Source organism: Python bivittatus, unplaced genomic scaffold (genome assembly GCF_059951505.1).
Source record: "Python bivittatus isolate LINGU-HERP-01145 unplaced genomic scaffold, Pbiv_v1 ctg000670_np1212, whole genome shotgun sequence".
NCBI classification, from domain to species: domain Eukaryota; kingdom Metazoa; phylum Chordata; class Lepidosauria; order Squamata; family Pythonidae; genus Python; species Python bivittatus.
This window is the reverse complement of record NW_028277094.1, coordinates 11,738,980-11,765,147: the sequence shown is the minus strand read 5'-3', so window position 1 is coordinate 11,765,147 and position 26,168 is coordinate 11,738,980. Positions and strand designations below refer to the sequence as shown.

General features: G+C 43.6%; 1 protein-coding gene across 8 annotated transcripts in view; it reads right to left on the bottom strand.

Annotated features, from left to right (window-relative positions):
• Positions 1 to 1,793: 1,793 nt before the first annotated feature.
• Positions 1,794 to 26,168, bottom strand: part of MBNL3 (muscleblind like splicing regulator 3) — a 64,291-nt gene continuing 39,916 nt past the window's right edge. For 5 of the 8 annotated variants that reach the window (XM_088151736.1, XM_088151741.1, XM_088151740.1 and 2 more), the window contains exons 4-10: positions 25,335 to 25,535; positions 24,520 to 24,756; positions 21,730 to 21,783; positions 17,734 to 17,884; positions 14,376 to 14,470; positions 12,214 to 12,283; positions 1,794 to 10,820 (exon numbers count right to left, since the gene is read on the bottom strand). In XM_088151736.1, coding sequence (XP_088007862.1) covers positions 12,227 to 12,283; positions 14,376 to 14,470; positions 17,734 to 17,884; positions 21,730 to 21,783; positions 24,520 to 24,756; positions 25,335 to 25,535 — 795 coding nt within the window. In that variant the 3' untranslated portion in view covers positions 1,794 to 10,820; positions 12,214 to 12,226. The remainder of the gene's footprint in view (positions 10,821 to 12,213; positions 12,284 to 14,375; positions 14,471 to 17,733; positions 17,885 to 21,729; positions 21,784 to 24,519; positions 24,757 to 25,334; positions 25,536 to 26,168) is intronic. The other 3 variants (XM_088151743.1, XM_088151742.1, XM_088151744.1) reach the window with 3 other exon arrangements.

Genomic DNA, 26,168 nt, shown 5'->3' with positions numbered 1-26,168 from the left:
GCACTTGCCAATTTTATATCAATACAGCTGATACTTTGGCATTGTAGTTCAGAGATTTTTGAGCTGGGCTATGATTTTAGCCTGCAGTTGCCAAATTCATCTCCAAGAAGACCTCTGCGGAACAGGATCAATTAATGGCAAGCTTTTTCTCTGCCCAAAAGAGGAAACTAGAAGATGGTGCATTCTGTCTGCCGCTCTTTTCAGACGGTCAGGAGGAAAATGCTAGCAGGAGAATATTTCTCTGGAATCTCTGGCACAAGAACTTTCTGGTTGCACAATTCAGAAATTGGAGCCAGACACCATGATGTTGCAGTAGCTGATCCTGCACTATTTCCAAAGTCCTGCAGATGCTTCAGTTGAAAAAGTAAAAGAAAACAGGAATGCCGTCTTATCGGGAACATTCTGCTTTTGCAAATTTAAAGACTCTTAGGGAGTTTTCAGTCTGAGTCTCTAGATAGGCTTTCCAAAACACACGGTATGTTTTTGTCAACAGCTTCAAGGATTTGCTCTATCCTCTCTTCAACATTCTTCTAGTGTTAGTTTATATACTTCTTTTCTTGCTCTATTTGATTGGATGTATTAGGCAACTTTATGTTATTTTCCTCAGTGAAAGGTCGCACTGGTACTTTAAAATTAAACAAAATATTTTTCAATGAAATCTTTTGGAGAGACGGTTCTTGCTTATTTGTTGAGTGAGCACATTCACATACACGGAGCACGGCCTTGCATTTTGTTTGGTTCAACTTGCAGCACGGTTGCTGTGTCCTTTTAGCAAAAACTGTTAAAAAGTGGGTTGTTAGAACAGGCCAATTAACCTGATTGGAACCTTATTCAAAACAGGACTCTGCAAATAAGGAAGGGAACATGTTAATATCACTCTCTCCAAATCTAATTTGTACATGAGGGACAATGCAGGAGTGTTTTTCCCTTTGGCAAACTCATCAGCTAAAAGATCCCTCAGTCAGTCACCTTTGCTGTCCTGTCCAGTCCCGCTGACATTTAATGTGCTCAAAATTCTTTCCTTTTCCCATTAGATACTTATATGCAATTAAAATGCAAAAAAACCCCATCACATAGGCACATGGAGATAAACAACATCTACCCACTATTCAAAAGGGACAACAGAAAGGAAAACGAAAGACCAGAACATCTCCTCACCAGCAATCATCGCCCAGATAAGCAGAGAATAACACCAAGATTATCACCAGACATACAATCAGCAGTAAACAATACCCTAATGAAGGAACTAGCAGAGGTAAAAAGTAAAACGAAACCGACACCCCCACCCCCACCGGCAGGGCAGGCCACAGGATACAAACAGAGGGCAAACCCCACTCCGTTCCAGCACTGAAGATGTGGCCTAGCCGGGTAACGAAACGTTTGCAAGGAAACAACCGAGCTCAGAGAACCCCGAGGACTCCACAGTGCAACCCTGAGCTGCACATCTTCGCTTCTATTGGTAAAGACCCATCCATAATAAAGAAATAAGTAATAACCAGTTAAAACTTTTTAAAAAACATGTATCAGCTTAAAAGCCAAAAACATGAATAATCAATCTTTTTTCTTCCCTTTCCAAAGACAAGAGTGGTGGCACTTAGCTGTTCTGTTTAATTTACACAGCAACCACCAAACAGCGCTATTCTTTCCTTTTTTGAGAAAATAATATAAAGTTTCTGCAATACAAAATGATTGAACAGCCATTTCAAGGTTGTGACTAATCAACCAGACACTTAAAAAGTAAAGTCCTATTTATTAAATGTGTTGATATAGGTTCATAAAAAACATACAGAGAGAATTTTATACACTTTATTAAAAGATCCGGAAAAAAATAAACAATAACAATATAGAAGTAACATAGTAAAATGAGTTGCATTATGCAAGTTTCTAGAAAGCACAAACAAGCACTCTAGCAATATAAATGTGGCAAAAAGAAAAAAAAACATCAAAGCATATATGCTGTCCATAACAACCGAGGGAATGATCTCTTACTGGCCGGAACTAATCGACTGGATTAATCTGCATCCGCATCACTGTGCAACCAGACTGAGAGCGAATCAACTGATTCTATCGAGTCTCCTTTAGGTGCCCCTAAGATTATATTTTTACTCAACAGTCTAGTTTTTTCTTTATTAACTTTGGACTTTTAAATTTCCGAAATTGGAGGTTTTTTGTTTTTTTTTAGAGACCCAAGTCAAATAAGTCCAAATGCACCCATTACAAATCTACACTTTAGGATCAGAACCGCCCCCCGCCCAGGTTTAGGGCAAAAATCTGAATTTGAAATGTGGGGAAAGATTGCGGTTTTCTTTGCTTTAAAAAAATCTTCTGTTGATCATGGATTCCCTTGTAGCAGAATTCACATTTCTGCACTAAAATCTGCAATTCTGTTTCCCCCCACAATTTTTTTTTTTAAATGCAACCCCCCCCACCCCTTTATAGGTTATTTTCACATTCTGAATTTTGGAAGATTTTCTTTTCAGTCCTGGTGACTGTAACCTGAAAGAAAGCAAAATTTAACAGAAATACCCTCTCCCCTCCCCCCAAATATTAGACAAATGGCCAGTCATCCCCTCAGCTGTTTGGATACCAAGAGCCATGGCAACAAAATCATTTGGCTTCCACAACTATCAAATAGCATCTGTGTACAGTAACAAAGATCTGGAACCGTGTAAATTCTACGTCAGGTGATTTCCCTCTGTTGTGTGTTTGGAAAAGACCACTTTTTGTCATTTCAATTGTTGTTATTGACTGTTGGCAGTTTGGGGGATTATTTTGCATTTCCAGTTGCCTTCTTTGGAAGGCACGAAGCTTCTGATTGTAGGACACGTGGCTATGAGGGTCACCAGCAAAGGTAGAGTTTGCCGAGCTCGCTGGGATGAGCTACGAGAGTGGCTTACGTCCCTCTGTTTGCAATCAAAGGACGCCCACCTCCAAAAGAAGCCTCTCCCCAACACAGGGGACCTTCAGATGGGTCTTTAGTTGGGGAAAGAGGCCTTAAGGAGATGCGTGTCCTCCTTTGATTAGGTTAGACTTCAGCTCTTCTACTCCCCAACCAGCCGTTTTTGTTTCTGAGTGTTGAAAGCCAACACAACTGGAGGACTTCAAGTTGGCCAATTTTTCATTTTAAAACTGCATTAAGCCCATTGTGGTCCATCAATTTTTGGCAACCGCACTGTCAAATTTTCTCATTGTAGATGTTTGTGGAAGGACAGATGCGATAGTCTATGGTAGCCAAAAATCAGAAAGAGTCTGATAGTACTTTTTAAGACTAACAGCATTTATTATAAGGCACAAGCTTTTGTGAGCTGCAGTTCACTTCATCAGATGCATGGAGTGGCTAAACTGATTTTGGATTTAAATACATGGGAGGGGGAACAGGAGCAGAAGACAGGGCGGTTATGGAGATGATGTTTCCATGGGGGACAGGTTACAGATACCTTATCAATTAACCTTTGTAATGTGTCAAAACCCCTTTCTTTGTTTAGACCTTCTGAAATAGCCTAAAGCCTAAATCCAACATCAGTTAAGCCACTCATCTGATGACGTGAGCTCCCGCTCGCAAAAGCTTACCCCTTAAAATAAATGTTGGTCTTAAAAAAACGCTACCAGACTCTGATTTTTTACTGTCAAATTTTGGACCTATGGTCCAAGAGAGGGCAGAAAAGGGGGGGGGGGTAATTGAAATCTAGATGCCTTAAAGGTTTCTTGGCTAATAATGTTTCATCAAGATGACTCAAACTCCTTATGCTGGAAGCACGTGCGTCTGAGCACACGGTTCACACTCATCTGCTCAAGTTTCCAGACTCGTAAGTGAAACTTGTGCACATTTTCTTGGGGCATCTTTCTCCGAGATAATTACAAGCCTCTGCACAAATTCCCTCAAGAGCTGTACCTGGCTTGTGGGTTCAACTCCCTCACCTCCGTATTATGCGCAAAGCCACTCTCTGGACCTCGGTGGTTGGGAGGGGAACTCCCCAATTCAGGCCCTTTCCTAGCGTGATCCTGGCGGCCCTGGGGAGGCCTTAGATGGGACTGTCCAGTCAACCAGATCCACCATTTGGACTGAGAGCCAGTTTGGTGTAGTGGCCTAGAAACCAGGAGATGTGAGTTCTACTCCCACCTCAGGCGTGAAAAACCGGCTGGGTGACTTTGGGCCAGTGCCCCTCTCGCAGCCCAACTCACCTCACAGGGTTGTTGCGGGGAAAATAGGAGAAGGAAGGAGTATTGGTATGCTTGCCGCCTTGAGTTGTATATGAAAAAAAAGGTGGGATAAAAATCTTTAAAAAAAAGAAAACATGAATCTGGGTAAGGGTTAGGTAGGAGAGGAGGCATGCCTCGAATTGGCCAGATCTGTCCAGCGCCCTTCTCTGGCCTTTTGAAATCCAGAGCGAGCCTGGATGAATCGCGAAAGGGCCAAGCCTTCGGTGTCCTGCTCTGCAGCAGACCCTCCTCTCTGAACGCCCGACTGGGCTGGCTCGGAAACCTTCTCCGAACCGTTGCTGGTGACCCTGATTTCCAAGTCAAGCATTTGTTTCCCATATTACTTTTCTTCTGAGCTGCAGGTTGAAGTGACCAGTCCGCTGTATTATAAACTATATGGCAAACTACAAAGCTTGGAGAACAGCAAAGCAACTTCATGCGTTCAGATAAGTTTTATAGCAAAAAATCTCTTCCTTTTCAAAGCCTTAGTAATCTCTTTTACAAACTTTTCCTTGTATTATTACAGACTTTTTTTTTAATATATTCAAAATAAGTTCCAAGGATTTCTTTCGTGGACTATGTACATAAGTGCAAAAAGACATGTCTCACACATTCGTACACCAACTGAATCAGTTTAACTGCAGCATATTGGTTTCTTCAACACTGTTACAGAGTTATTCCACAGTATTTTTTGGCCTCACATACACATTTTACTTTTCCTCTTTCTGCTTATAAATAAAAATATAGATTTCTCTTTCTTTCCTGGTCCTGATTTTGACATAATTACTTCATATTGATTTTTTATTAACCATAGGGTTTTTCCCACTTAAAAATGCTGTATAAATTTACTACTACTAAACAAGTAACAAAATTAAACACTAAAGGAAAGTGTAATTAATTTCACTTCTGCGTTCAGAACATTGACTGATGGCTTTTTAGACATCAAGGATGGAAAAACCCACTGGTTTCTCCTTGTGAAGTCCCTTGCAAAAGGACAAAAATTGAGACCGGTTGCAAAATTCTATCAAGTCCAACTGAAAGCAAAGGAGTCTCTTTTGCAGAATATTACTTTCCCTTGATTTTGTGTGTGCATGCTTGCATGTTAAATTGGACATTCTGAGAGTCTGTTGACCAAATTCTGTATTCAGAGATTTCCATAATCTCTACTATTTGGAAATGAAACTAACATTTTGAACACTGTGGTGACCCCTTTCTCATTTCTATCATCCCAGAGAAAAATACTGTGGAATAACCCAACCCACACAACAATTTCTACAAGCTATAAAACCTGACTCTAAATCCATGTGTTGTAAACTTTTGACTGAAAAAGTGACATAAAAGACACAAATCCAGCGTTCACATGGGACTTTGGGATTTTAAAAATATTCAGTCATATCTTTCTCCGACAGTATTGAACTGTACCTTAAACAAACCCATACTGTTACACATTACTTTTTTTTTAATTTACATGTGAAAATTTCACAAATAATGTATACAAAGGTAGCCATGTTGTAGTTTTGTTGCCATAGCAACAACAACTTAATTATAATTAGTTAACAATGAATCTATCATTGTAAGGAGTTACATACAAAGTTAATTCTTCTGTTTGTTCTTAAACTGTAAACTATACAAACTAATTATGGACTGTATTTTTTTTCTATATCTTGGCATGCGCTTCAGTGTTGTCTTAGAAGATAACTAAAAGAGTTGAATACATGTATTTAAAAATCTTAACATTCTCTCTCCTTCAAAAATTAAATTCATTAGTTACTAAAGATTATATATTTATATATGTATACACGCACATGTGTGTGTGCATATATATATATATATAAAAGCAATAATAAAATCTGTTAAAACTAACAATAAAAGAAATGGAAAGTAATGCAACATGAATTAACTTGTTGTAGCCTATTAACAATGTCTTTTAAATTCTATTTACAATTATTTTTAGGCTATCAACTAATAGGTATCTTTTCCTTAAAAAAATTACTACAGTCTTAAACATACAATATATTCTAAGGCCTTCATGAGGCACATGGTAAAAATTATTTCGGTACATCCTTTCAGGAGGAAGGGGAAATTTAAGACTTTTCCTCATATATTTCACTTTTTTTTTTCAGTTGTAAGTAAGTGAAATGTATTACGGATTAAAAAGGGGGGGGGGAAACTCCAGTTTTTAAAACTTTGTCTACTAAAGTGTCCTCGAGATCGCTCCTGTATTAAGTAATCAGCAAGGTTGAGAATCCACAGGAAGCCAGCCTGCCTCTCGCCAGTCTGTTAGACTTCCAACATTCAACATACATCACTGTTTATATAACTAGCTAGTGTATAAAAAGGGTCATTTCTACAGGCCTGGATTGCATGACCGCAGCCTTCAAACACAGGGACTGGAGAGCGCCAGTGAAATGCTGAGATTTCCTTCTGAGGAAGCATGGATAGGATTGCACCACAACCCCCTAAGTTCCCAAAGGTTGCTTCTCCGCAGACCCCCTTACATGAGGGTGCAGACCTGGTTCTTAAGATTCCCCCCCCCCCCAGCAATGACTAGCTCCAACGTACTTCCCCCCAACCCCGTGCCTAACTTCATGAAAAAACATCATGGCTCAAATATCTTGCTAAACACCACGGCTGTTTACTCTCCAAGTAAACCGTGCTGTGCTGAGAAGTCAGCCAGCTAAGCTCCTGACAGGCGAGCAGCTGTCTGCTTCTGAGAAAAAATCCAGCCAACTGCCCTCGAGTTCAGAGATTTGTTAGGGAGCCAGTTAAGACTGGGATAACAAGAAAAAAGACACCAGGGTCCTGCTTTCTGCAAACAGCCTAACTCCACACCGCATTTCAACGTGGTTGAGATTCAGAAACGGAGTTTTGAAGTTCTCCGTTGACATTATACGAAGGAGGGGAAAGGAACATAAATCTCGTCTCTCGTGATGGTGCCCGCTTAACAAATCTCTTCATTTGCTTTCTCAGAACAAGCGGCAGGATGACTAGCAAGACTTAAAAATGTGGGGTGGGGAATCTGGAGCCACCCTGGCCACGCCAGGACTCGGGCTCTTTTGCCAGGAGTTGCAACAGCTAAACGAGAACCCCCAAGTGCAGAACGCACAGTGCGACCCACAAAAAATGGTCGAGGGATGGACTGGCCGGGGGAACAGGGTGGAGAATTTCACATAGCATCGCAAATGCAAAAAATGACACCACTTCAAAAAAAAAAAAAATCCACCTTGAATCCATTTTATGCTAAACAATTTTTGTCAATAGGGCTGATTGTGAAAAAAAATAATCTAATCCGTTAGAACACTGTACTTTAACATAAGAATAATAATTTTACAAATCCACTGACTTTTAAAACCCTTTCTTTGCGCATGTATGTTAAAGGTTTAGGAACACATGTTTTTTTTTCATGGAATGGCTAACAAATTTCCCCCCTCAAAAACGTTCAATCAGCTTTTCCGTTTTCCCTCTGCAATGACCCGTTTTACTCAAGTTTCTGCACTTCTTGCATATTATTTGCATAAGGCTGAGAGAAAATGGGCACACGTACACCAATCTATAAGCACATGCATACTTTTGAGAGAAAGAACTTTGGATAAATTAAAAAGGAATACACAGGTTTGATGAACCTGCACAAGCTTGTAACAAGTTGTTAAACTTACACAGATTTGAACAATCTTTACAGTCATCTCGGGAATCAAGTCACACCTGAATCCGGGTTTGGGAGGTTCGATTTAGAGTCACCAAACAGCTCAGCGACTTTGTAGACAGAATGCAGCTCCTAAGGAGTTTATAGTCTGCCGACTGTGTTTTCTTTCTTTCTTGAATAAAGAAGTCATTGCACAACAATCTTCAATAGTGCTACCCTCGCAAATGGCATTTCTATTCCCACCCTTGGGTTGAATTTGGTGAAGTTTCCAAAGCTTCAAGCTTTGCTTTTCCCTCCAAACTTTTTTTCTCTTACAAACAAACACTAAATTTGCAAAGTTGATATTAAAAAACAAGAAGAAAAAATTCTTGTGGCACCTAGGAAAGTTACCCTGACACACCTATCACTGGATCTCCATATAAGAAAGTGTGTGTGTGTGTGTGTGTGAGAGTGTGTGTGTGTGTGATGTGCTATGTGTGTGGCCACATAATCAGTTTAAATGTGGTTTGTTGCAGGAGTACAAAAATTCTCAACACGCTATAGGACACTTTGATACGACAGCTGGGAGTCAAGATTTTCTACTTTTTTTGGCTCCTACATTTTGCCAAAAAAGGAAAAAAAGAAAAGAAAAATAAAGAAATTGCACCCCTGACGTTTTGTCTTTTGAGCACTTTAAAACTGTGACTTAAATGCTGTGGAAATGTGTTAGGCTTACATTCTGTGCACATCTACGCAAGATTTTTTTTTCTCAACATCATTCAGAGAAAACTGGAGAGAGTTACGTCAGTGTGACAAGATTACACGTATCCCCGTATATAGCACTGAAAGCAGACACTCAACCTCCTTGAAAACCATAAAGCTAACACGAGCGTGTGTACACAAATGCGTGAGTGTGTGCATGTGTCTAACCTTTCCAACTAGAGATCAGGGATGTTCTCTGTAGAGGCACTGCCACAGGTTGTGCAAATCCCATATCATCATCATCATCATCATCATCATCATCATCATCATCATCATCATCATCATCATCATCCTTTTTAAATATACAACTATCTGCAGCTAAGGAGTACTCAAATCCATTTTTTTCCCATTAACAAAGTTACAAAGCCAGGAAACAGAAAGTCTGCGATGAGGACCTGAAGTAGATTCAGATGGGCAAGGATGCCAAATTAAAATGGTTGGCCGTACATTCCGATAAGCCTCCAAAGTAGCACCAAAGGTCTTATTTCTTCAAAGGCTTATTTCCATTTCCCCCCTAAGTGGGGGTGTCATCAAAGGCGGGGTATCATTGTTTCTGGATACTGTTGGATTTTATGGGGTTCCAACTTTGAAAATGCATCTCAGTTCATGCACAAAAGTAGAACCACCAAAGAATCCCACGCCTCAGAACTGAGCATCAGCTAGTTCTTCACCCAGCCACGTTGTCTTCTTGTACTGGGATGCTGAAGGAGCTACGTTTGTGGTGGTGGACATCTGAAACCACTTCCTCCAAAAAAATAACGTTCCTCAAGGGCCCTGAGAACTTTGTTCAGTCTTACAGAGCGAAACAAAATGCTAGAGGGCAAGGATTTGACAGAAGAACAACACAGTAGCTCAATTCTCTGTTCCTCCTCTTCTTCCCTCAGAAGATGCCAAACTCACCAAATTAAAATGAGCAAGCTCTCAGGACTAATTCTGTTTCCAGAATTATCTCCTGACCCTTCCTAAATTCTGTATAGTAAATCAGCGGTATATGGAAAGGAAACTGTTAACCTATAAGAAAAATGAAAATTTCTGGGAAAGCTGTAACAGTTACTTTGTTCCTTTATGTGATGAGAGGCAAGGAAATTCATTATTATTATTACTGGCAAGAGCAGTAGCTAATGGAGAACTGAGGCATCTGCTTGGTGCTACTTATCTGATCTAAGATATGGGGTTGGGTTACGCATGTTTGAAAGGATAATGCATGTTTCTCCTCTTATTCTGTGTATATCCCAGTAGATTAGCAGAAGTCTTTGATTCTCAGGGTAAAGAAGCCCCCATTTTTTTTTAAAGAATCAATCTTCACCATGATTTCTTTAAAACTTGGCCACTAAAGGATTAAGAAGTGTTGAAGGCCACGTCCAGCATAAAATGGTAACTGGCGGCAGACAACTTTTGTTCTTGCCAATATTTTCTGCCCTCGAGTGAAAATTCTTCGCATTTGGTCCTTGGTCCATTTTAATTTCTGGCCCGTTTCTGGCTGAGTGGTTGTCTTTTTTCTGTTATTTGTAACAAATAATGCTCAGAAATCAACTTCTACCTGCAGCCAGTCTGAACATCTTCAGGTCTTCCTTTTTTAAAGCAAATCCTTCCTGTTTCCCATTGTAACATTCTTAGCATATCATTTAAAATAAAGGGTACGGGGAAGGGAGAGAAAGGGAAATAGATAACAACTGTCCTCTACGAAAATGTAAGATATCATGATCATGAAAAAATGGTGTGGAATATACTTGATAATGATGTACAACTTTTTTGTCTCTCCAAATAAAGTCAATATAGACTAGGATGTAAACAAAACATTAAGATAACACTTTGAAAAACAGACGAACATTTATCCATTGACAATAGAACAATTAACCTAGTTAAGTCCACTGTGCAAGAGCACTTTGTCTTGATGGTAGACAGAAAAAAAACCCACTTTTTAAAAAGTGTGTTAAAGTAAGGTGTTATAAAAGTCTATTTTATAGTTCTCTACTTCTATGTCTCATATAACAGAGCACTGTTTTCTTAATTGTTTTTTTTTATATATATATAGTGCTTTTTAAAAAATGTTTTGACATTCCCACAGATCAGTTTTTGGTTAACATGGATGCTGCCATAGGCTTACTGTAGATGTTGGAGAGAAGGAAAAGGTGGGCATAAAGCACAGAGAGCCCAGTTCAGCTTCCCACCAGGAGAGGAGAAAAAAAATGCACAGGGAATTCCACCATTTCCGGTTCAGGATGCCAACAGTATGCTGGAAAAAGGGGAAAAAGAAAACAGTGACAACAGGGACATTTGACAAAGATGACACCAAAAACAACAACAACAAAAAAACACCTTCTACTGGATTTGGCCAAAAGTTGACCTTCTCCCATAATCTACTTCCCCCAGGAACAAGCCTGCAAGCATGGGGCAAGGGCAGACACCACTCTCTCTCGTGGCACACCCAACTGGTATGCAATGGTGCAAGGGTTGATGTATGTTAATAGTCACCCTGATTTGGGGATCCTTCCCCCCCCCTTTGGCATTCCTTGGGCTTTCTTCTGGGTGGTAGAAGCTCCTTGGTTATCTCCCTTCCCAGAAAGGTTTGAACCTCTGCATATCTTGCTGATAATATATCTGTCTCGTTATTCAATTATCCAGTTTAGGATCTACAGCAACTGGTATTCATTCACTTGAGTTGCATATCAGGAGTGCAATGTTGCTTCTGAATGAGAAGGTTCTAACCAGCCATCATGGCCATAGGGAGCTAGCAGACTTCTCACATGTGTCCAATTTGCTTTCAAAGCTATGAACAAACATCTGGGTGACACCAAGGATTGTAAATTAGAGGCACGTTAAACGAAAAAGAATTGGCCACCGAGGAAGAAGTTGTGTTGAGCTCAGTTGGACTGTCTGTAAGCTTTGCTCCTTGGCTTCGTACACTTTTTACACTATGGCAAAGTCTGTGCCCACCCCACAGGTTTGCAGAATATAAACTGAGGTAACTCCTTTTTAAAAAAGGCAAAATCTTGCAAGACTGTAGACTGTCACAAAATTCCAGCATTCTTGCATGAGATCATTTGAGAAAAAGAAACCAGATTTAAGAACGCTATGATCTTGGAGATGGAATAACTGAAAATCATGAAATGGAATAATTGCAGTAAGATCTCAGGCAAATTTTAGATTCTTATAAAAGAAGCCATCCGTGCCATTGTTGAGATCAGTGATGGATTACATCTCCCCAGATCTTGCCTCAGGTTGTCCACCCCTTACACAAATCAATTGTTGAGTGAGACATGCCTCCCACTTCTTATGGCTCACTGTTGGGCTGTTCCAAAGAAGAACAGAGGGTTCAGCCAAGGATACCTGGAGGGGACTTCCAGAAGACCCCCAACATTCCTGAATAAACCCAGCAAGGGCCTCAGACCCAGCAGGGTCGTTCTGAGTCCTCTCATGAGGAAGTCCAGTGAGATCCAGCCATCCCAGCATGAACCCTTCAGTGACTGGGTTCACACAACACATTGAACCCACAAATCTGTCAGCACACATGCTTGGCTCAATGGTTCAGTACGTGTGAAACCAGGCAACTGAGTTAGCTGAATAAACTGCAGTTCAGTTAACAATGGGTAAGCATGCCATGCCAACACAGCTGAACCATAACTTACTGTTGCGTTGCTTCTACATCTGTGAAACAAACATGCTGCTGTTCAATTCATCTACTGATAACTGGGAGATCTGCAGTAAAACAAGGAAGGGGGTGGAGAGAAGAAGGACGTCCCATTAAAACATTCCCTTGATGGTTAACTCTGTCCACTAACTTCAAGACCCACCAGGAGTTCTAGGGCAGCTCACAAGTATGGGTATCTGCAGGGGAGGTTAGCAACACCATGGGTGTCACAAAGCCAGTCATATAATTTGCAATTACACAACATCATCATTTGTGTGATGACATCATAATGCACGTGATGTCACTGTGACATCGTTGCCATTTCTTCCTATGCTCACAAGGACTCAATGATTTATGTAAAACCTGCTGGCTTAGATGGCTGAAAAAGACATGGCTAACTGAGAAGACTTTGGTCTTTTCGGACCAAACCAGAACCCTTGGAGAAAGCATCACTTGACATTTGCTGGGTATCACCTTTAATGCAGAGATGTTTCCCAACTATGACAACTTTCTCAATTATGACAACTTTAAAATGTGTGGACTTCAACTCCCAGAATTCCCCAGCCTGGCTGGGGAATTCTGGGAATTGAAGTCCATGCATCTTAAAGTTGCCAAGGTTGAGAAACATTGCCCTGGCTAAAACATTAATGGTGCATAAAAGCCATCAAGCAGTTGTAGGAATATTAATACAGAAAGCCTACATAAAGCAGAGTTTTCTGTTAGATGGGAAATCAACATCATCTCAGCAGACTGAAAATTGGTCCCTCCCACTGCCCTGGCACTGGGCCCCTCCAGATTGCAAAAGATCCCCAGGAAAGGTTAGAGACTCTTGCTTGCACCTCCCTCCACAGCCCCACCAGGGCCAGGAGAAAAACTCATTTTAAATTGTAATTTCAGTGAGTTAAAAACACAGTGGGAAGATTTCACGGATTTAGCATTTTTCCCCTTTGCTCTCATGAAAACATTACATCATAGCAGCAACAACTTTTTGGAGAAAGCCTACTGGTGGCACTCCACATCCTTCAGGCAACCTGGTTATGGGCTGGTCTTTCCTAATAAATACATTTTTGCATGGCCCCAACCCTTGGCATCTTGTATCTTTTAGGTTAATTCTTACGGGCCAGCTACCTTCCCTGCCCCAGCGAAGGCCTTTCAAAGAGTGGCACAGCAAGCACGGAGGACCACTTTCCCTCGGCTCAGCCTCAGCCACCAGCTGGGAAAGGCTGCCCCAGGAAACTGCTGTCTTTCCGATTCCCTAAAAGGGAGCCTGCTTCGTTTTTAAAAAATATAAACGGAGGCAGAGAGTACAGGGCTAGGAATAAAGCTGTCCTCTTTTCCCTTTTGACCCATGTTTTGACACAGTTTACTTCTGAGGTGGGAAAAGGGCCACTCCCAACGGAGGGCTGCTGAGACTGGAGGGATGACATTGTCACGCCAAGGCCCGTGTCACAGTCTCGTTTTGATGAACTAGCAGAAAACTCTTGGGAACCTCTTCCCCCATTGATCTTGAGCCCCCTCTTCCAAACCGGGGTCCCAAATGGGCTGGAATAGCTGCTCCTAGCCTGCCAGTCTGGGAGCTGCAGCCCCAGCACATCTGGAGGGCAGGGCTGGTCTAGAAGTGTGATGCGCGATGTTTCTGGATCATCTGCACTCCCCAATCCCTTGCTTCAGAAGTGATCCCGCCCCACATCCACGAAGAAAGCCCATGCTCCATCACAGATCCACAGCATTTCCAAGGATCTGTCCTTCATGGGGTGCAGGCATTAGCCAGACATGCCACCATCTCCTCAAGGCAAGTGAAGAGATGGTGAGGATGGTGGTGGTGGAGGACAGATTTGGGAACCCAGTGTACCTCCCATCTGCCAGGAGGGTGCCCTTGTGAATGGTCACCAACTACCCCCTACACACCATTTGGTTAAGAGTCTCAGATCTGCTCCAGTGGCCATCAGCTTGAGCCTCAGGACTGGCTGAGCTTGCAAGGCAGGCAAACAGCCCCTGACCGAGGTGGGTTTGGGTAGCACCCTTGTGGCAGAAGTGATGCATGTCCCAACCTCTACATGACCCCTGGCAAAAAGCACTGGGCCCCACATGGGATGTGGGCTTGGGCAAGCTCCTGGCACCTCCGACCCCATGAAAGAAAGCTATTGAAAGGGGGCAAACCTGATTGGCTGTTGCAGTTGCAGCGAAAGGAACGCTGGTGGCGGGTGTAGTTGCTGCAGAAACAGTGGTGGGCGTAGCACCGTGCATCATGGGAACTTTTCGGTAGGGAACCATGGAAGCAACAAAACAGGAGGGTGGAGCGTTTATGTAACGTGGTGGGGGCGTGTCGGGAATCACAGCAACAAGCCATTGTGACGTCATGGAGAGAGACACCAGGATGCGGCATGCAATCACAGAGCAAAGCAAAACAGCATCGGGGAGAGGGGAGAGAACAAGAAAATAATAAGAGAAAAAAAGGGGAAAAAGCCAATTACAATTATAATTAAGAAAAAAAAAAACTAAAATATTCTCAACACTCAGTAAACATTTATAAGCAGAACAATGATGTATAAAAGACTCTGGGAGGGGCGTGGTGGTCAAATTTCCAAAGATGGGTGGAGAAGGAACAAATGGCCAAGCCAAGTTGTCTCGGGGGGCAATATATGCGTGGGTGTTGTCTGTGACTAGTTAGAGGAAGTGGCAGTTGCAGGCAGACGGGATCCCATCCTACTTTGAAAAACTGTAGTGCACAGTTTACTTGTGAGCAAGGGACCTCATGGGCCCTGTTCATGTCTGTGCGCCTCCTGGTTACTCCCTCGGGGTTCTTTCCAGCTGCATCATAAGCCCCAGATGCAACCTCTGCTGGTTCTGTCACAAGGGTGTTGTGGGTGCAAATGCATCCCATCTCAGCTGCCTGGATTTTTCTTCCCCCAGGAGAAGAGAGGGAGAGGGGAAAAGCAACGCTTGCAACCTCTAACATCTTTAGAAAAGAACAAAAATAATGGGGAGTGTGGGGTGGGGGCAAAGTAGCCAACGGGAAGACTAGAAGCAGCCTGTGGATTTTAATGGAATGTGGCCATTCGATCCTTGGCTTCTTAGGCAAGGTATACGGAGGGCTGCGTTTGGATGAGACCAAGGAAAGGAGGCCCTGAGGTTCCTGACTGACTGCAAGGGATGAGGCCCAAAGCTTGAGTCTCTCTTGCCCACGGGTGACTGAGGGGTGAGGGAGAGCACAAATACTCGGATTGGTTTTGGGATCCAAGGGGGTCCCTTGCTGAAATGCCATGCCCCCCCGACACCTGAAGTAGCAGAAAGGTCCACCTACTATCCCAGTAGCAGCCCCACAAGCTTCGGAGCCTAAAACTCTAAAAGGACCCTGGGCATCCTGGAACCACATCATCGCCAAATTACCAATCCCAGGTTAGGTTGGAGGGACATTAACAGCATGAAAGCCGTCTGAAACTAGTCTCAAAGTGGTTTATATTTTTAGCAAGGGTAAGCCAGTGTGGGTTCAATCAACTGCTAACATCCCCTGTGTAGTTTGGAGGAAGAAAGCTACATCAGTGACCCAATTTTACATTCTCTGTTGAACTTGTTTGTCAACTTCCACAGCCCGCCTTCTTTTCTCTCTCATCAGGGGAAACAAAATACCCAGAGAAAAAATGTACGCACTTAAAGCAAACGGACTGACTGCAGAAAATAGTGGTTGTAATGAATTATGTTATCCAAAGCACTGCACACAAGAGTAAGGGTAAGCTCAAATAATTCTTTTTCTCACAAGAATAAGCATAAGTGCTATAAATTATCCTTTTCCAGGTTGACTCATCATACAGCATTACCAAATGTTTTCCTAATAAGAATGTTAAATAGAGTTCAGTTTGAGAGGAGTGGAAATATGCCTGGGAACCCTAAATGCCAAAATACTCCCATTCGGGGGGGGGGGGGAACACAAAACAGGTCTGCTCTCTATGTTCCCCGTATTTGTGGGCAGTTTGGCACAGTTTTTCCATTCTATTTCCTGCTCCTTTCTGGATTAAGTCACAGGGGGGTTGTAGTCAATCCGGAATCACATCATAGATGAGATGACATCACAGCACTACATAGCCAATCAGATTGGGCTACACGGAGATGTCGACAAGGGTCCAAGAATAAGGGCAAGGATCAAGGAATGAATTCGATGACATCATGCCAGCTTGTAGCCAAAATAATTTGGTTATCTCAGGAGGCAACTAAGAGTTGAAGAAAGGCAAGTAAAAGAGACAAGAAGAGGGCCACAGAAACATTGTCACGGCATTGCTAAAAGAAAACAACAAGGAAGAGGACTGATTTCGGCACTCCTTTAAGCTCAGCTCTACTGATTCATAATCACACTTGCCGCACTACAGAGATGTGGAAAGGACGCAACCATTCAAGCCTTTACAGTGATGGTGGGTTTTGAGCCAGACATACCATGGGACACTACTAGCCTCCCCGCCCCCATTCTCCTCCTCCTCCCCTCCCTCTACCAGTGACACAGCAGATCCAAAGGCCTCATTTGGGTTAGGAAAAGGTTGTGGAGAAAGACCTACCAACGTTTGCTGCGGGTGCCATGCACAGCACAGACCCTGCACGTCATGCAGTGAAGCGTGGAAAAGATGAACAGAAGGGATATTTCGTTAGTGAAGCTGTTAGTGTGTTAACAGGCACAAATTCCGAGCAACACGATTATTTTTCAGGGGTTTCTCTACTGCCCGCGGCAATGATCACGCAGAACTTAGATCTGACAGTAATTGAACTGATTGTGGCATTTCAATGTTAGCGTTGTGGCCAAAAGGGAAAAATAGGCTTGGATTCTAGGCAGCAGGCTTGTGCTGGGTGAGTTTTGAATTCACTCTCCAAGCTCCTGCTTAATTTAGCTCCCTTCATACAGGCAAGACTTTGCAAATTTATTTTGCCAATTCTGCAGGAAAGCTGCATGTGGGAAACCCTGGTGATGCAGATTTCCCACACGTCCCAAAGGAAAAGAACTGTTCATGACTGTCCCCTAATTACCATCTGCTAGCTAGCCTAGCATTATTAGTGCACTGGCAATGGTTTTATCATAAACCTCTTGAAAAGTTTTGAAAGGCACCATGTAATTTTGTACACCAGATGCACAAAACCAGGTGGAACGCTTGAATCTCTGCTTGGTGAAGAGCAGTGTTCACATCTGGGCTTCCAGCTGCAAGACAGGGTTTCCCTGGGCAGTGAGGGATGAAGTGCTGTCCTTCAGTCTTCGCAAGAGCACCTTTTCCCCTCCCAAACCCTCACAGGACACCCCTGACTCAGGCAGCACCAGCAAATCGATCAGATCAGCAAATTGAAGGCTCTGGCAACACAGCAGGGAGGGAAGTCATGCACAGCTGCTCTGGGCAAAAGCCACCGCTCAGCAGATAGCAGTCACTTTCGAGAGTCAGACGGTGCCCCCGGAGGAGACGGGAGGAGTTTCCAGGCCACCTCCCAAGATGATGTCAGCTCCCTCGCTGAAAGAAGAGCAAAGAGGCCGAGATTACAAACCTACCTGTTGGGATAAACGCAGGCTGTTGCAACTGCATGTTCGCAAGGGCCTGCTGGTAGTGGAAAAGACTTGGGTTGAAGACTGTGGTGGCACCGTTGTTTTTTTCAAGTGCTGGCCTCTTTGGTAAAGGTTGAAGGGCACCAGGTGGCAACGCCTGCAGAGAGGAAGAGCCACAACCAATGGAAAGGGGACGGGGAAGGGGAGAGAAAAGGAAAACCAGGTTTAGTCAAAGCGTGGCTCAAACAGGAGAAGTGGTGTGATCTTCAAATCACTTGCAACTGCTGAGAAAAGGGAACTGGGACAGAATTCACCACTTGACAGCCAGGGCAGCTGGAAGAAGTGAAATTGTGCCAATAAATGAACGGGGCGAGCAATTGTCTTTGCCACAAATCCCAGATTGCTTTTAAAGCAAACTTAACTGCCATGGCTAAGTTCTTCCCCAAATACGGTCTTTCAATTCCAAAAGGGTCAGGAAAGGCCACGGAGGCGGGAGGATTCTGGGAGCTGAAGTTCACACATCTGGAGAACGTCTGGGCCAGGGAAGGCTCAATTAAGGGAAAGGAAAAAAGGTCCCAGAACTAAAGCAGCACTGCTTGTCTTCTCCATGTTAAGCTTTGACAGTTAAGTAAGTTTTAAACCCACTGACATTCTAACACGGTTTTTAACGCAAAATTGCAACTATCAAGGAAGCCGCTGGAATCCTTGGATTACAGTGGGATATAAATGTGATAATAGTTTGATTTTAAAAGGAAAAAGAAGGGAGGGAATAAAAAGAAGAGGGGGAATCAAGAACAATTTTCACTTGCTCAGGAGCAGTTGCAGAGAGGTGTGCAAGCAACGAGCATGAAAGACACACACAGAGAACGTTAATAGCTGAAGTAAGAGATACGGCTATTAACAGGAGAAGATTAGCAGAAACAAGTGGGAACTGGGATGTTAATGCTGCTACTACTGGCTACAGCTCACAGGTGTAAACTTCACCCCGCTTCCTAGGCCAGCTTCTGGTTCTAGGGCTGGTGTTGTACCGAAGGACATTGTAAGCGTAACGCTGCGAGCAGTTGGCGTTGGCCTCCGTGCAACTCGCTTCCCCTATGTACATTTGTAAGGCGTGGATGAAGACAGGCCTTTTCTTACTCCTTTGTGCAAAGAATCTGTGGTGTGTACAGTCTGCAGGCATGTCTTGTTCTCACTGTGACAGAACAGCCAAATCGCAAACGCATCTGGTACAGGAACAAAACAGAATTATGGGGGCCATGCCATGGCAGTAGCTTCTCTGCACCACTCGAGTTCCTGAAGAACCCCACTGTTTCTAAGACTTAATTCCCCTCGATATGAGGACAGAGAGACGGCTTCTGCTCCGGGCTAAGCTTAAGAACTGGCCAGGGGCAGCAGGGGAGTCTGGCGTAGGCAGAGGAGGAGGGAGTCGAGCAAGTGTCGAGAGACAATTTTAGCAAAGGCAAAGCAAAGCGAATCAAAAACCACTATCCCGTGCTGAGCATTTGAGAGAAGGCAGGTGCACTAAGGGAATACACGTACCAAATGCAAGCTTACTCTCCACTTAAGCCAGAGGGATACTTCTAGCCTTGGGGAGAAACTGGCAAAGGTTTGTCCAGATGTGAAATCCATCCCAGCTTATATTCACTACTCGGTGTAAGTTAGTCAGTGTTCTATGCCTTTTTGTATGATACTTTTGCTGCAAGGGGTACTGGTAGTCCTTGGATTAAGAACGCCCGGGTTACAGACCACCCATAGTTAAGAACGGAGCCTCTTGTAGCAAAATTTGAGTTAAAGACACAATAATTTGAGTTAAATACACAATACTACTTATACAGTATTATATAATAATACTGTTCTGGCTTACATACAAATTCGGCTTAAGGACAGACTTTGGGAACGGAACTCGTCCTTAAACCGGGGACTACCCATAATCAACACACTCAAATCTAATTCCCTTCATTTTTGTTTTTGTTTTTGGCTCTCCAAGGCTGTAGAACTCAAAATATTCCTGGGTCCCTTCGTGTTCTGTCATAAGGCACATCTGCGTGCCTTTTAGTGGAACTTGCGATAGGATGAATTTGGCCCAAAGGTACATTTCCTTGGAATTTTCTGCCCCTCGGCTGGCTGGCCAGCTTTCAAACCAGCACATCTTATCTTGTAGATCTGTTGCATCACAGTGCGCTAATCCTCAAACCTGTTTCACCACCACATTTAAATGGAGAATGCTCTCCACTTGCCATGGCGGCTTTCACCCAGCTTGTTACTCATCATCCCCCCAAAATGTGTCTCAACAATAGAGGTGCATTTTGAGATCCTAAGCAGACCCCCGTCATATTTCTTATCTTATGTATGTACACATTTATTTCTTTTTTCCCTCAATCCCGCTCCATTTAATTCACTTACAAAATTTCTCTTTTCCCCCTGCACATGACTGTTTCTCGTGAGCAAAAACAGCCAGTACATTACTGGATTTATTATTTGGGAAAACTGCACACTTAATTCATTCCAAATTTAGGGATGTTCACCCCAACCCTAACCCATAACACACACAGGTCACACATTTTTACAACCATCTATTCTTTCTTGCTTGTATTTTAAGAAAGACCTATTATTTCTGTAAAACAGCAACCCAGTGTATTGTTTTCTTCTTTCTTAAAAACTGACACCTTGAAAGCTAAGCACGGGGTACAGAAGTCAGCTGCCCCCACCAGGGGAAAGCAGGCAAGGAAAAATGACAAATGAAAATGGGCAGAAGGGTGTGAACTTCAAACAGTGCAAGTGGAAATGGATTTCACCCCCCCACCAAAGGTTTTTTTCTTTAAGGAGACTGCGCATTATATGAATGTTGCAATCCACTCCCTGGGCACAGATTCCGATCAGCCCAGTAGGTTTAAACCAGACAAGCAACAGTTTGAGTTGGGATTCTCAAAGAGCCAATTAACACCCCCCCCAGATTATAAAATGCAGCCCCCGCTGTTGCAGACTGGATGCAGCGTTGCAGGATCTCTTTGCTTGGATGCTGAGAGTGGACTATCATCAGATTTTGTGCACTGGGGGCCTCAGTGCAGATCTGAGACTGACACCTGAGCTTGGAGGGGGCCCACTGGAACCACTGGATCCGCCAGGACAAGCCCCCATCTTAACAGGTCCTTTAATGCCTTGGCCTCGAAAGACTGCTCATCAGTCAGAGCCAGCTGCAAGGCCAGCCCTGCCATTAGGCAAGAGAAGCAGAAGCAGAAACTCAAAATCAGGGTGAAAAATCCTTTGGGTTTCCTTCAACCAGGCCCTGCCAGGCCTCCCCCTCCCATGGAAAAGCAGAAGTGGGTACCACTCCCTAAAGCCAAGATGAAGCAATAGCTCTGAATGGGGATAAAGGGCATTCCATCTTCAAAAGCCCAGGAACTAGTATTGTCCCCCTTCCGGCTTCGGTGTTTTGGAAGCCATGAACCTCGTTTTTACCTATCACAGTATAACAAGGGGAGTCCTGTTAAACTATGAAAAACAGCTAGCAAAAAGAGTGGATGCCCCTCCAAAAGATGGGACTGGGGACCATCTTTTTTTCATGCCCCTGAAGTGCCTCAAGGGGTTCCTCCCAGTCTCTCCAGATCACAGCTATGAGATAGATCCTCCTCGTGCAAACACCCTGCAGCTGCCATGTTTGGAAACAGATGGGTTGAAAAATGCCACGATAAGAGATCCTTCCAAAGCTGCATCTGGACCACTTTTTTGGGGAGGGAGAGACACCTGCTATTTCAAAAATGGATTTTCAATTCCAGCAGAGAGCGGCATATTTTTTTCCATCTTAGGGGGCAGGGGGCAGAAGAGAGTATGGACTGAATCATCGGATTGGAAAAGTATTGCTCCTTGTGGGATGGGCAGTCTCCGGACACAACACCCGAAAGAGAAAAGGAGAGAGAGAGGGAGAGAGTGAAAAAATAATAATAATAATAATAAGGTATTCCATGCAATCTAAAGGATGGTTACATGCAAAGCTCCAAGTACCAGGTCAAAGTTTGCCTCCAGGGGTCGCTTCTGTGATCGGAGAGCTGGCTGAGTCTTAATTAGCAGGCAGCGAGTACATGGCGGTATTGAGGAAGGGGGTTGGAAGCACAACAACAAAAAACAGCAAGCAGAGATGTGTCAAAAAGGAGAGCAACGTTGTGGAGAAGGTGGAGAGAAAAAAAAAATAAAATGAATGCATTATCACAATAATTTTTTTTTGAAAAAACAAAAAAACAGACAATGCATGCACTACAGAGAGGTCTGCAACAGTTAAAATGGACAAAGAATAACTACTGGGGCATTGCCACCACCCCCAGTCTATCCACCCTGAGCAGAAAGGTCTGAAGCTTGGGCAGGAGAGTTTTTGTTTTCGTTCCCATTTTCACAGGTAATGCAGAAATGCGGGGCAAGGGTCTGCAGGATCTGATGCTTCACTCCAAGGAACAAAAGCAGCCCCAGGCCGCAAGCTCTGCTTCTTTTGCGGGTCTGCGCGACATTGCGGCACAAGTGGAAAAGCGAGGGAGCTTCTGTCAGGATGCTGCTTCCGTCACTGGCCTCCCTTGACCCACTGCAGATGCCTCTGAATACAGGACACCCTTTTGCTGAAGGATTCAGATTATGGATCCCTCCATAAAGCTGTTCTGCAAAATAAACCCCAGGTTTCTAATCCTCTGTAATGTGTGAAAAACTGTGTCCTGCTTTTTCCCATGCCTCCCCCATCCCCCCGTTTTAAGCATTTCTTTGATAAAAATCCCCAACAGTTTATTTTTAAAATTCACAGGGCATAAAGACTAGATTATGTGAAATTGTGCTCTTGATTTGCTTAGCTGCCTTTTGAGGATAGCATCTGGTTTTTAGGGCTGATTAACAGGGCTGAATTCTTAGCGCTAATCAGAAGGCCTACAATGCAGTCCTACTCAGAAGCAAGCCCCGCTGTTTTCAGTGTGGCTTACTTCTAAGTAAGCAAGCAACTGGAGGCGTGCAGCCAAATCTAGAAACTATCTGTGAAAAAAGGGATGTACTGGGTATGTGAAATATTAATAAATAGCACAGTACTTGTCCTGAAATGGGTGATTAGTGTATGTTTGAAATCCAAAGATTTCTTCCAAACTTAGGAAGGAACCATCTATAACTGTTGAATATTATCAAAGAATTTTGAGGCAACTTCCAGGAATTCTGGACACATTTCCAGTCACACCCTGCCTTTCTTCAAGATTACCAACACAAGGATGATTCAGGAAAGTGTCCCATCTAAACACTGTTCAGGCTGAAACCAGCTTTCTTTGAGCCTTTTCATGGCATGGCTTGGGTAAAGACAAGACTGAAATACCCCTCTCGAGACCGGCCTCCTGTTCTTTTCAGCTTTGACTTCCAAAACCCTGACTGACAGAAAGCCATTTGCTTATAACTGCTGAAACAAAACCATTTTGAAAATTTGATGGGGAATGTTTCTTTCTCTTTCTCTCTGTTTTGCCAGTCAATCAATCAATCAACCAATCAATCAATCAATCAATCAATCAATCAATCACTGTGCTATCTTAAAAGGCACATGAGGGCAGACTCTGCGATTGACTAGCACCAATTGGCAGCTGGATTTGAAAGTTTCTCCCACAAGTGAAACTCTCCAATGTAAGCCTGGAGACTTGGGGAAGGGGAGGGGTGGGGAGTTAATGAATATTACAAGACAGTTTTGATGGGCCAGCTCTGAAAACAAGCAATCAATAAAATATTTTAATGGGTGGAGAGAGGTTAAATGGCACACTACTAATAAAGTTTATGCTGACAAAGGACAGCATGAATTCAAAATGAACTGGGGGGTGGAATAAATGTCACAGGTAGGATTTTAGGAATCAGGTTTGATTAACAAAGAACCAGTGAGCCAATTGTTCCAAACCCTACTTCTGATGAGAAGGAATCATCTTTTAGTGACAAGAACCACCCTAAACACAGAGTTGATGCTTTACATCTTAGTGTGAAACTGGGCGATGCAAGTATGGGCACAATGGCATAAACTGGTTTTGTAAAGGCTGGATCAGCCAGGCCTTGGAAGCCCAAAGCTATGGAGGGGATGTGCAGCTAAAAGCCCAACGTGGGAAGCTCAGAACAAGCCATGTTGGCAGAGAACGCTTAGAAAAACAAGTTGTGTTCATGAGCAAGCAGGATAAATCCAAATCTGAATCAACAGCCAACCACTGGTCGGATTTAACCATCTGCTTGTACAAATGGCCAGAATGCATCCAGCATCTTTCTCTTCTGACGAAGGTACTTCAAGGAGGATGCTGCACCTCCTTACAACAGCAAGGCCCACTGATGTCCCCGAGGAAGCTACAATTGAGTTCCTCTCTTGGGACTAACGAAAGCGCCTCCAAAAAGCAATGCCAGAGATTGCAGAGACTGTCAGGAGAGCAGCAGAACAAAAGGAAGGGGGGAAAGGTTAGATCTTAACAGAATATTCTCCACGACTCTTCCTTGTAAACTTTCTATGCTGAGAGAGTGAGAGAAAGAAAGAGGGCACAGGAGGATGTTCTGCAGACATGGCTCCATCTGTCTGAAATGCAAATGTGTCTCGAGGAGGTTCTGATAAAGAAATGGCAGGATTTGCTTCTTGTGGGTTCTGAAATCTGTGGGGCTTCCTTCTGACCAAGTATGCTTGGGGCCAAACTGATGATTGTGGGAGGGTGACTCTATTAAAAAGAGGAAGGGGGCATCCCCTGAACCCCCACCACCCACCCCCACTTTGTGGAACAACACAACATTCAGCCAAGCCATCGCCGGAGGTGGTCCCCTTACCATTGCGGCTGCAGCCGTTTGATTCACCTGGTGTTGAGCTGCCTTGATTTTAGCTTGCAAATGCGCAGGGGGGTGAAAGTACTTGCATTTCTCCCTAGAGCATCGGCCTTTGATGTAATCCATGCACACCGTAACCGTGTTCTCATTGGTGTCTATCATGGCAATATCGATTGGATGAGCGTAGCGGCAGTCATTCTCACCTCGTGTGCAATTTCCACGCTGAAATTCTCGGCACACCTGAAAAGACAGACATGGATTCAAACAGGGATGACTTGCTGTCCAGACATAACTCCCGGCCAATGGCTCTGCCAGGTGTGTTTGATTAAGATAGGTGGCCGTATAAATTTGCAAGATAGCTAGATAGCTAGATAGCTAGATAGCTAGATAGCTAGATAGCTAGATAGCTAGATAGCTAGATAGACAGACTGACTGACTGACTGACTGACTGACTGACTGACTGACTGACTGACTGTAATGGTCTGTGGGAATGACCTTGGGAGACAGGGGGAAGAGTTACAGGCTGGGCAACAGTCGGATAAGAGGCAGCTGAGCCCACAGTAAGAATGGGGACATGGCAATCATCTCAGAAGGGACCCTCCCTAGGGTCTTGGGCTGTAAAAGCAAGGGGGAGAGATGTACTTTCAGACTTGGAAGATTCTGTTAATGTAGCCTTACAATAAGATAGAGCTAGTACTTCTGGGCGTGCTTCTTGTCTGGACTACCTTGCAAGGCTGACAGAAAGCAATCTCCACCAAATATTCTCATACCTATTCCCTCACGAAATAAGGCAATGAAATTCAGAATGATGCAAATACCTCTAATTTATCTGTCCTCATTAGTTTCTGTCCTGCAGAGCCACCTGGTACTGAAACCGTGGGGTTCCCGGACACCAGGACAGGTGTATTTGGTAAGAGCTCTGCAGGCACCAAGCCCATCCCTGGAGAAACGTGGCTTAAGTAGGGACTGAACGCCATGGTGGGGCTAGTTGCAAGCGAAGGAGTCACAGGAAATGTTGTCTGTTGGGGAAGAGTAAGCAAAGGACAGGCTGTTATCAGTTATTAATGCCAACTTTCAACATTTGCCAGTAGGCCTTCCACCATCCGCCCCTTCCCTGGTCTTTAGATGGACTGATGCACCATGCTGGTTGAAAAGATAAATCCAACACTACATTTTGGGGGATTTGATCCCTCTGCCTGTTCTTATGGATGCCACATATTGGAAGCACACAGTATTCTTGTCAGCATGGACAAGGCACAGTCCAGAACATTAGCAACTAAGTCTACAAAGTTAGAACATTGTGTCACTGGAGCGAAATCTGCCAGGTCTTGTGGCAGTCAAAGGACCATCAGATTTAGGATGGCATAAACTTTTGTAGACTATCTCCCACTTCTTCAACACATGGACCATTATCCTGAAATAGCCTAGATGGGTAGGTGGTGAATGGACCACAACGACCTTAGATCTCTTCACTAAAGTGCCAATCCTGAATGTTTACGTTGGGCTTTTGGGAAGGTCAGGGGTTCTGCTGATATAGCGCCCACTCCAATGCAGTTTCCCACCTCGAAGTAACCAATACAATTTTTTGAACTGGTGTTGAGGACTCCCTGATGAATGCAATCTATGCAGTTCAACAGTACCAGAGTGGGAGG